Source organism: Pollachius pollachius (assembly GCF_949987615.1).
Source record: "Pollachius pollachius genome assembly, chromosome: 1".
NCBI lineage: Eukaryota > Metazoa > Chordata > Actinopteri > Gadiformes > Gadidae > Pollachius > Pollachius pollachius.
The window spans coordinates 13,992,527-14,004,004 of record NC_136934.1 but is presented as its reverse complement, the minus strand read 5'-3'; the positions used below and the strand labels follow the sequence as shown (position 1 = coordinate 14,004,004).

At 43.3% G+C, this 11,478-nt stretch overlaps 1 protein-coding gene across 1 annotated transcript; it reads right to left on the bottom strand.

The window, feature by feature from the left end:
* Positions 1 to 4,499: 4,499 nt before the first annotated feature.
* scamp1 (secretory carrier membrane protein 1) lies at positions 4,500 to 11,176 on the bottom strand. Its single transcript, XM_079758610.1, has 9 exons — positions 11,018 to 11,176; positions 10,134 to 10,214; positions 9,752 to 9,862; positions 8,865 to 8,976; positions 8,422 to 8,550; positions 7,784 to 7,943; positions 7,149 to 7,250; positions 6,474 to 6,591; positions 4,500 to 5,767 (listed from the first exon to the last, which is right to left on the bottom strand). The coding sequence occupies exons 1-9, from the start codon at positions 11,072 to 11,074 to the stop codon at positions 5,606 to 5,608; spliced, it is 1,032 nt and encodes a 343-aa protein (XP_079614736.1). The 5' UTR covers positions 11,075 to 11,176; the 3' UTR covers positions 4,500 to 5,605.
* Between the last annotated feature and the right edge of the window lie 302 nt (positions 11,177 to 11,478).

Here is an 11,478-nt window from a genome sequence, read left to right as displayed (position 1 = left end):
AAGAGCACGGGGTGGGTGGGGGATAGGGAAAAGTCTTCATGGAAGCCAGGATGAAAGTGCTGTTTTCTTCCAGGCCAGCGAGCCACAGTTCCGGATGTAAGGAGGCCAGAGGAGCTGTTCCTCCTGAATGTTTTCTCTGGCTGTACTCTCGGGCCGACCCGAGTCTGATGTGCCAAAACATACTCCGCATGAGAGAGGGCTAAAGGATGTGACACTAGCATTTATTCAATCTGACGTGCACTCCTTACTTAATAACAATTATGACTCATATCAACACCGGAGTGCTGTTGAGTCCTTTTTATAACCGCCAGCTTGAAGGCTCATATGTAACCCAGTGGGTTGCTTTGTGTCAGGATGTTTTCTAAGGCACAACTCATGGCCACCATCTGAATGTTTGCCAGCTGTGTCAAATGGAACACCTGGCACGTGTTGTGTTGTGGGCGGGTTTCAATGTATGTCTGTGCCTGTGTGTGTGAGATTGTAAATATGTGTGTGTGTGTGTGTGTTTTTGCAAATAGATATGTGCGTGTGTGTGTGTGCTTGTGTGTGTCTGCCTGCGTCCAGCCCTTAACAAGGGTGATTTTTTCCATCTTTGCCAGATGTTTTGACTCTGAGCGCAGTGGGGCGCTAAACTATTCCGTATCATACTCAGATATAGAGATTGCAAGGGGTTTGTTCACTTCAAAAGACCTGAGCTTCGCAAGTTATTTTGTGAGACTTGCTGCAGCCTCATGACTTTAATAAGTGGTGAAGTGTGTATGGAAGAAGACCAGACCCTCACAGTGGGTAAATACAGTGGCGAGCATTCCCGGATCACAGGGGTTGTTAAACTGTTTCATCACGTCAATTTCAGCATATTCCTGGGACGTAACCACTGCACTCTCAGAAAACTCCTTCCTTTCATTTAGGTTAAGGATCACAGATCCTGGTGCGTTCTGAGTTTTCCGTGCAAGGTCAGCGTGCGATCCACCTCCGACTGGACTGCAACCCATTGTTTAAGGAATGCTGCTGGATCTTATTTCCTCGATTGTTGAATGTTGCCGTCGGTTCAATGTGATGATCTTCCTCTGTGTTGTCATGCTAAACGTGTTATTTTCATTCCTGTAATTTACATTGGAGCTGCATAATTGCTTTCATTCTTTCTGATCTCTTAACGTGTGAAATCACATAAGATGCAGTGTGTCTCTTTGACTGGTCACAGTGCACCATGGAATAGAAGCAACGATAATTTAGAGTCAGTGATTACGGTAAACGGGACTTTTGTTATATTAACAAAATTCCTCCAAAGCATATTGTATGAACATGCTTGAAACCATCCACATTTGTGGAAGGTTTCAATTTTTCATGGGAAAGGAATCCACTCTGTATTCTGTACTTTAAATAAATAAACGCTACGTTGAAAAAAAATATTATTATTCGCCTTTGATGAATCTCCGCTTACACGGTTTTAAATAACGAGAACTGCATGCTTTACCTCTTAAAAGGAGGAAGAGCCCCGTTTATTACGTAACGTAAACACGATGAACTCGGCAAACACTGACACCTCGTGGAGTCAACTGGTAACGCAGCTGTAGTATTTTAATAAGAACACCAGCTTTCTTTCAAATTTTATTTCATGTTAATACCATAAATATAGAAAACTTAAAACTATTCCACATGCAACAAAGGCGAGACGAGTGCATCAATTTTTCTTCTTTGTACATAAGACCGATCGATGATGGGAAACGAATGTTTCAACTATACAAAATATACACAAGTGTCCGGTTTCAATCATTTTAGCTTCCAGTCAGTGAAACAGCCTGGCTCAGTCGTGAACGTCACCAGTTTGTGCCTGAACATCCTCTTACGCTAGCTTACAATGTTTTTTTTCCTTGTTCAAAACTCAGAAGCCTCCTTTCCAGTGGTAAACTTTAATACTTTTAGTCAACATCAGTTTTGGAGAATAAAATATATTAATAAAATAAAAACGACATGGACATTTGGTAGGTCTCTCACAGCTTTTTAGGACGCAGCACATAATTCTTTTTTAGTGAAGGAAAAACAACTTGTATTAAAACACTTTTGATACAAGCCATCCAGTTAAACAAACGTTTTCTTACATCCTCGGTGGTCAAGTCATGGAACACTGCTAGTTAATGCTATGACGTCAATAATACATAACCTAACACATTTAAATAAAATACACACACACACACACACCCATGACATTTGAATAAATTACATCTGAAGTAAAATAAAATTAACAAAATAAATGGTTAAACCATGGCAATTTCACAAACATACTGTATAAAGAAATGCACAATGACAGTTTTTCAGGAAATACTTCAAAGCAAGACATAGTGCCAATAGCCATTTTCCGATTTGTAACAGCTTTTTGATCTTACACTTGGCTAAGCCCACACTCACTTGCTCGCTATAATATATTGTTTGATTTATACATAAATAATAACAGCTGTGACATCCATCAGCCATTTTCCATGCACAACTTCAAACACTCACCGCCACATTAGCTGAAGCTCTGTACAAATGCAATCCTCATGAACGTTTTTTCCAGAGACACTAGCAGTAGTCTATATAGTGGTACTGTACAATTAAATGTACCTCAGTAGTGTTTTTTCCTGTGTACTGTCAATCGTTTATAAACGTTATTTATATTTGGCTGTCAAACAGACCAGAACATAAAGTAAGGGGGGAGGGAAATGGTCCTTTGTGTTCAAATGTTTCTTTGACATGTTTGCTTTTCGACAAAAGGATCTTGTTTACATGATAATCTCGCTGGAAGATATGTATTTCACTCAAGCAGTCCAGAGATGTGCCCATTCCTTCAACAGAAGATAAACAGTATAAGCCACAACGTATTACAACTGAAGTCAGGATTCATGGCAGCAGCAAATTCTAACCAATGGCATTGCGCTCCACAAATCAAAAAGAAAGCTAGAAAGAGAGACACACTTGAGAAAGGGCTAAATATGTGTAGTGTTGTTGTAGTCCTGGTTTCCTATTTTAACATTACAGGGCAAAAAACACAACATAGACCTATCCTAGCAGCAAGTTAGCTAATCACAATGACCTCCGACCTCACTTTGTGTGGAAAAGAAGGGAACTGAAAGAGCAGCAAGTAGCCTGAAAGACTTGATGTGGTGGTTTATCCTTAAAATAGGGCAAAGCCAATTGATGTCGTCAACTTTAGTTTGCTAACCACGCGTTTGTCATTGTCGGGCCTTTAAGCAAACCGGCCTATTTGATCATTCCCAGGATTAAACTGAAGGTGAAAAGGCTACTGCTCCTTTTACTGTAACAATGTGGATACTGAATATCGGTATTGGTTTCGGAGCAGTGACTTTTGTCCGAATTTCCTCAAGTGTGGCAGAAACAGTCAAAACACAAGAAAAACGTTATCTTTAACATCACAACGATCAACTGGATACTCATAAAACTCAGTCAGTTCCACCATTTCCTCTTTTAAAAAAAAGCCAAATACACGTCCACGCGCAGGCTCACCCACACACTCACACACCCACACACAGTACATGAGCAAGACAAAACAAACAAACACCGTCAGATGGCCCGTCTCCATTGGTCCGTTGAAGAAGCCCGGGACGTTATCGTGACAATGAGACACACACATACAGTGGGGCAAAAAAGTATTTAGTCAGCCTCCAATTGTGCAAGTTCTCCCACTTAAAAAGATGAGAGGCCTGTAATTTTCATCATAGGTATACCTCAGCTTTTTAAAGAATTTTTTTGCAAATTATGGTGGAAAATAAGTATTTGGTCAATAACAAAAGGTCATCTCAATACTTTGTTACATGCCCTTTGTTGGCAATGACAGAGGTCAAACGTTTTCTGTAAGTCTTTACAAGGTTTTCACACACTGCTGCTGGTATTTTGGCCCATTCCTCCATGCAGATCTCCTCTAGAGCAGTGATGTTTTTGGGCCTTCGCTGGGCAACACAGACTTTCAACTCCCTCCAAAGATTTTCTATGGGGTTGAGATCTGGAGACTGGCTAGGCCACTCCAGGACCTTGAAATGCTTCTTACGAAGCCACTCCTTCGTTGCCCGGGCGGTGTGTTTGGGGTCATTGTCATGCTGAAAGACCCAGCCACGTTTCATCTTCAGTGCCCTTGCTGATGGAAGGAGGTTTTAACTCAAAATCTCACGATACATGGCCCCATTCATTCTTTCCGTCATACGGATCAGACGTCCTGGTCCCTTGGCAGAAAAACAGCCCCAAAGCATGATGTTTCCACCCCCATGCTTCACTGTAGGTATGGTGTTCTTTGGATGCAACTCAGCATTCTTTCTCCTCCAAACACGACGAGTTGAGTTTTTACCAAAAAGTTATATTTTGGTTTCATCTGACCATATGACATTCTCCCAATCCTGTTCTGGATCATCCAAATGCTCTCTAGCAAACTTCAAATGGGCCCGGACATGCACTGGCTTTAGCAGGGGGACACGTCTGGCACTGCAGGATTTGAGTCCCTGGCGGCGTAGTGTGTTAGTGATGGTAGCCTTTGTTACTTTGGTCCCAGCTCTCTGGAGGTCATTCACTAGGTCCCCCCGTGTGGTTCTGGGATTTTTGTTCACCGTTCTTGTGATCATTTTGACCCCACAGGGTGAGATCTCGCGTGGAGCCCCAGATCGAGGGAGATTATCAGTGGTCTTGTATGTATTCCATTTCCTAATAATTGCTCCCACAGTTCATTTCTTCACACCAAGCTGCTTACCTATTGGAGATTCAGACTTCCCAGCCTGGTGCAGGTCTACAATTGTGTTTCTGGTGTCCTTTGACAGCTCTTTGGTCTTGGTCATAGTGGAGTTTGGAGTGTGACTGTTTGAGGTTGTGGACAGGTGTCTTTTATACTGATAAGGAGTTCAAACAGGTGCCATTAATACAGGTAACAAGTGGAGGACAGAGGAGCCTCTTAAAGAAGAAGTTACAGGTCTGTGACAGCCAGAATTCTTGCTGGTTTGTAGGTGACCAAATAATTATTTTCCACCATAATTTGCAAATAAATTCTTAAAAAATCAGACAATGTGATTTTCTGGATTTTTTTTTTCATTTTGTCTCTCATAGCTGAGGTTTACCTATGATGAAAATTACAGGCCTCTCTCGTCTTCTTAAGTGGGAGAACTTGCACAATTGGTGGCTGACTAAATACTTTTTTGCCCCACTGTACATGTTGACGTCGGCTGCTCGTACATCTTAGAGGTGGACTCAACCGTGCGAGTACAGTAGAGTCAAACGCTTACAAAATCCATGCACAGTCAGGAGAAGCAGAGGGTTCCCCGAGCGGACGATTAGGAGTAAGTCAGCATTCATCCCAGACACCAGGGGAGAGGGGGAGAGGGTACAGGAGGGAAGGGAGTGCTAATTGGTTCTAGGTGAAGGTGGACCGCCCTGGCTCTGAACTCTTGATTTGACATTGCTCTTCAGCATAAGAGCAACGGTTTGGATGTTCGGGACATATACGGGACCAGGGTTGTGCATCTTCAGCTTTAAAGAGTGTATTTGCATGTGTGTTTGTGTGTCTGTGTGCACATGTGTGAATGTTAGTTATAGTGTGTGTGCGGTTGTGTATATGTGTTAGCGTTAGTGTTTAAGGAGTGGCTTTGAAGGCGCCGCGGGCAGCGTTGGAAGCAGCATTGGCGGCAGCATTGGCAGCAGCGGTCTGGACGGTTTTGTTAGACATGACCCCGGTGGCGAATTCCTGCTGGGCTTTTTCGAAGCTGGCGCCGGTGGTGCGATACAGCGCATGTACCTGTAGGGGGAGACAGAGATGCGGGTCGAGGGTTGAAATGTCGAGGTTTTACGTATTGTCCCCACCTATACTGTTAATAATATACCATATGAATATCTTATATTGAAAAGGTTTTTTAATTAAATAATGCAGTTACTGAAGTTCCGATTTTGATTCATATTCATCGATTTGATCAGACCTATCTTTCTAGACTTATACTAGCCAACAGTAATCTCAATACTGAAAAAGAGCAATTCATTATTCAGTCTTTTTTGCAACAAATATCTGCCTGCACCGTCCACAGTCAGACGGTTCATACTACTTGACAGTGTTGACCATAGAACGAAAAATCAACATCAGAAAAATTAAAATCCTATCTACAAAATTGAACTCAATAGTAGGGTACAAGATATCAAAATCTTGATTTCGATTCTTCGGTTCACAATTTCATAATAATGTATTGATTTTCGTGAAGAATCATGTAGTAGAGTGTCTTAAGATTTTACAATTATTATATATATTCTTTGCAACAATGCAAACAAATAAAGGCAAACCTAAGGCAAAAAAGAAAGAAAGACAATCTTTGGAAGTCGAAATCGATTCAGAATCTGAAGACAGCAATTGCGATTCTCACGTGACTCCATTCCCCCCCCAACCCTACTCAATAGCTAGCTCACCGAGAGACAGAGCAGAGGTGCTGATGGGGGTGAACTACAGAATGTGTTACCTTCTTGAACATGATGAGGGAGCCCACTGACAGGGCGGTGAACAGGGCGGCGATGAGCAGCATGATGATGCCCACTGGGATACTGGTGTTCAGACCTGTCAGAGCCGCTATCCAGCCACTGGGAAGATACACACGGGGACACATCCACACACACACAAACACACACACACACACACACACTCATATAGACACACACAGACGCGCACATACACACACACAAACACACACAGACTCATATAGACACACACACACCCGCACATCCACACACACACACACACACACACACACTCATATAGACACACACACACGCGCACATACACACACACAAACACACACAGACTCATATAGACACACACACACCCGCACATCCACACACACACACACACAGACTCATATAGACACACACACGCGCACACACACATACACACAGACTCATAGACACACACGCGCACATACACACACACAAACACACAGACTCATATAGACACACACACACACGCGCACATACACACACACAAACACACACACAGAACATGAGTGTGAATACAATGACACAGCACGTGTGTAGTGCATCCAGGATAAGACCAAAGCCATCGTGACAGTGTGTGACCAAATTGTCAGCTGGGTTTACCGCCAAAATACATCGGACAATAATTAGCACGCCAACGAACTCACCATGTTCCCCAGCTTCGGATGCCAATAGACTGTAGCACGTGAACACCAAACTGACAGATGTACACAAAGAAGAAGACGAAGAAGCGGAAGGAACTGTCACTCCTGAGGAGAAAGGAGGAATGCAGGCAACTTAAGAGAGGGAACAGAGTACACAAGCAGTTATCAGCTCATTGATCTCTTATGACTCTTACTCAATAATACCAATGTATCAACTAACCTTAGCCGGTCAACGTTTATTTTGATTCTTGTCTTTAAAATAATGTGTCTTTAGCATTAAGGTATGATTTTTAGTAATCTATCTTAACGATTGGGTTACAGAGATGGCAATATCATATTATTTACATTCTTATTCTTTTTTTTCTTTTGCAAAGTTTATGCAAAGTTTATAAATGTGATCCCTGCCTATGAAAAGCCTTTGTATTTGCAGGTTGCTACATAAATGAACCTGCCTCGCCTCAAGCAAAAACAAAAGGATATCCTGTAGGTCCTTGAACCTACGGGATTCAAGGTAGGTCCTTGAAAGCAATAACATACACCCCACTTCCGCCAATCTGCCATTGTTCCACACGTACCCAGCTGCATCACTGAATGCTAGCGGACATAACTGGTAGTTGGGGGGGGGGGTCTCCACTTGCCTGAACGCCCCATAGAGCGGTCTGTACCAGCAGACGAAGGAGCAGGGAGTGAAGAGCAGGAACCACAGCATGGCCAGGCCGAAGTCCACGCCGCGCGACGCGTCCACGAAGAACCAGAAAAGACAGCCAAACATGTTCACAAACAGCGTCCCTGCGTGGACTGTGTGGAAAACAACGACACGTTAATAATAATAATAATAATAATAATAATAATAATATGTTTATTTTATATAGCGCCTTTCTCAAACTCAAGGTCGCTTTACAGATTCATGAGAACCACATTTTATTAAGGTGTTATGCACTGCTGTTCCATTGATGATTATGGACAGAATAATGTTTTGTAGAAAGAATAAAAAACACTCAACAAGCGTGAAAACACAAGTGTTTTTGTTATAGCGAAATCCATCACTTGTTTCGTGGGGGTCTACGTAGTTGGATTTCAGTAATGTTTTACCCTTTAAGATGCATGGCAGAACAACTTCTACCTTGAAAATGATGGCTTTAAATTATTTTTTATAGATTGCTATAAAGACATTCACAAGCACACCTTCACCTTCTTGTATACATGACAGAACTGTACACTCAGTTCATAATGCTGTTCCCCTGAAGAGAGGGGAGGACGGGCTGCTTCTACTCACACATCCAGAGGTTGTACATGATTTTGACCGTCTTCTGAAACTCTACAGGGATGTCCACGGCGATGTCATGGTAGAAACATGGCCCAACCGGGAACTTCTCAGGCAGCGGTGGCCAGTTGTTCTTACGTCCTGACGGATGCGCGCGCGCACACACACACACACACACACACACACACACACACACACACACACACACACACACACACACACACACACACACACACACACACACACACACACACACACACACACACACAATGTATTTGTATTCACATAGGTGGCGTTTTAGATAAAAGCTCTACTTCTGTGCCAATACCAACATCACAAAACAAAAGACGACCCTACCTATGCTATCTATCTTAGATACCCAATCTCATTCTGTTAGACTGTGATGTTTGACGCAGTACTGTGAATACATGATGTCACCAATCAGACCCACTCACCTCCCACCCCACCGTGGGACTGGAGCTCTCTCTCCCGGCGATCGAGCTCTGCTGCCTTCTTCTCCAGCTCCTCCTGTCTCCTCAGCAGTTCTGCCTGGGCCCAAACCTGGTCCTAGTTTACACACATTCACCCCAAAGTCAGTATGGACGCCTGGTAGGTCCGGCCCAAGCCCAACATACAAACATGATATTACATTTGAACAAGGATCTTCGGCTGGTTCTGAGAAGGAAAAACTTTGGAATTTTTTACATATTTTTGTTTAAACATGAATTTCTTTAGGTTGTTATTTTGTAGGTACTAAAATATGGTGGAAGCGCTGTACAAAATATATCTAAGATTAGAGTTAGGCATTGGGTAAGTTTGAGGGTTAGATTGTGTTGAAATATTTATGAAATGCACCAAATGGCTCAGGCAAGTAGAAGGTTTTGCTCATCTGGCCCAAACTGAGATAGGCTTGTGGGACTTGTGATTACAAAAGAAAGACAGAAAGTAAAATAAATGCCACAGCACAACAACTAGTGGTATAGAAGGCCAACCTTTGCACCGTTTTGATCTTTAAGTATATATTTTAGTTTAAATAGATTCAGCCTCAAGCACACACACCACAGAGGCAATTATTAAAGCGATAGAGCGATAGAACGAGTAACGGAGAGAGATAAGGAGGGCAAGGGAGTGATGAGTCATTTGGTGTTTGTAGGCTGTGTGTGTGTTTCATTGCATGTGTGTGAGAGAGCGATGGAGAGCGAGAGAGCAAGAGAAAGTGTGTGTATGTGTAGCACGTGCGTGCCTGCGTGTGCTTGTGTGTGCGTTCCTGCATGCGTGCGTGTGTGCGTGCGCATTCCTGCGTGTGTGTGTGTGTGTGCGTGTGCGTGTGTGTGTGCAGTACCTGGGTCTGGTGCTGTGAGTAGGCTGGGGGCTCCTCTGTGGGCTTCATGATAGCCGGCTGGGTGTTCTGAGCGGGAGCCGGGGCGGCGCTGGGAGCACTTCCTGGAGCTGCCTACAAAACAATAACAAACCAAACAAACAGACACACACACACTATAAGTATTTATATAACGATGAAGGACAGTGGCTGAATATAACTAAAGTAGGCCAAAGTAATATGTTTTCAGAGAGGTCCTCTGTGACTGAGAGGAAAGAGAGAGAACAGAGCGGGAGAAACTAGGTCAATGACCTCATCTGTTAAATCTTCAAGGTATCTAAATTCGTTAAATCATTCGCTATTAAGAAAAATGGAGAGACTAGAGTGAGCAGCTAGAGAGACTGACCGTTTTGCCATCCGTGAAGGGGTTGTATTCCTCTAGGCCACCAGGTGGGGCAGAGCGGGTCACCTGTGTTACGGAGGGATCCTAAAAGGTAGCAAGGACCAAATGGCAATTAAGGTCGGAGGGGCTCTGAACGCACGTTCTGAGCCCTACTACAGGCCAATCATAACTGAAAAAGATGCTGGGAACGAAGTCAATGGTAAGCAAGAGGGGTCCCATATCAGTAATCTACTTGGTTCAACATAATAGGAAATTGATCATTCATAAGTCAAACTGGATTCCGAGTCGGAAGAGCTACAGCAGGCCAAAGCCACAACATGTATGGGTAGATCAGATCAGCTCAGCATTTTAAGATGGTAGCAATAGCGAATCCTTTCTCGAATGAGATACAGGACATTAAATTCACGCCCTAATGTCCACATGAGAAATCATGAACCTTGACGTGTCTGCAGAACATGAACATTTATTTGACGCCTTAGGCCTCTTGGTCATTCATAAGTGAGAGACAGTGAGTCAGATAATGAAATCATTATGCACTGGGAAGATAACATGCATAACGTCTGTATGAGCTGTCTGCATCATGGCTTTACTGGGGGAATATGATTTGTTGATACTGTTTCTCATGTTATTTGCCAAGCTGGAAGCTAAATCTCCACTCACCGCTACCACAACAAATGTAACTGAGGCGAGGCTAGCCAGCAATTCTATGCATTTGCGGTTATCTGTCAAAACATTCAATAATATCCCATTGACCGATTTCATAAAGGCTTTTGTTAGCGACGTGTCCTCGTAATCTGACAGTTACCAGCACCAGCGTTGGTGAGCCCTGAAGCTGTGGGCTCCTCTACAACATGAGGGGGCTGGCCTAGCGGATGCTAGCTGCATACCTGGAAGGGGTTGCTGAAGTCTGGGTCTGCAAAAGGGTTGCTGTCAAAATCTGACATTGTGTAGCCTTCGGGTATCGCTTGGCTGAGAAGACGATTTCCCCTAATTATCCAGGGAGGGTTCGATCCCTTCGATGTGCCTCACTGTATCCTGCACGTCTCTGCGCCTCCACCACCAGAAGACCCCCTCGCTCAACTTGTTAGCAGTAGCAGCTAGCACAAAGATGGCAGGGAGAGATGCAACCTAACTTTACATGACGTGCGCTACGTCATCGTTTCATCAGCAGCAGCAGCAGGACCAGACCAGGCAGACGCATCTTTCTAATGGTGATGATGATGGTGATGACGATGGCGATGATGATGATGATCTACATAAAGAGGTCGGTGACTATAATTTACCACTTTTTAAAAATAAAAAAAGACACATTTAAGAAAGCTTTTGATTGAAATATCATTGATTAATT

What these genes read in the sequence shown, in the direction of transcription:
- scamp1 (XM_079758610.1), bottom strand. Translation starts at nt 11,074, where the DNA reads ATGTCAGATTTTGACAGCAACCCTTTTGCAGACCCAGACTTCAGCAAC. An exon ending in CCTTCACGGATGGCAAAACG is followed by an intron (nt 9,863 to 10,133) that starts GTCAGTCTCTCT and finishes ATTGTTTTGTAG; the next exon opens with GCAGCTCCAGGAAGTGCTCC. An exon ending in CATGTACAACCTCTGGATGT is followed by an intron (nt 7,944 to 8,421) that starts GTGAGTAGAAGC and finishes TTTTCCACACAG; the next exon opens with TCCACGCAGGGACGCTGTTT.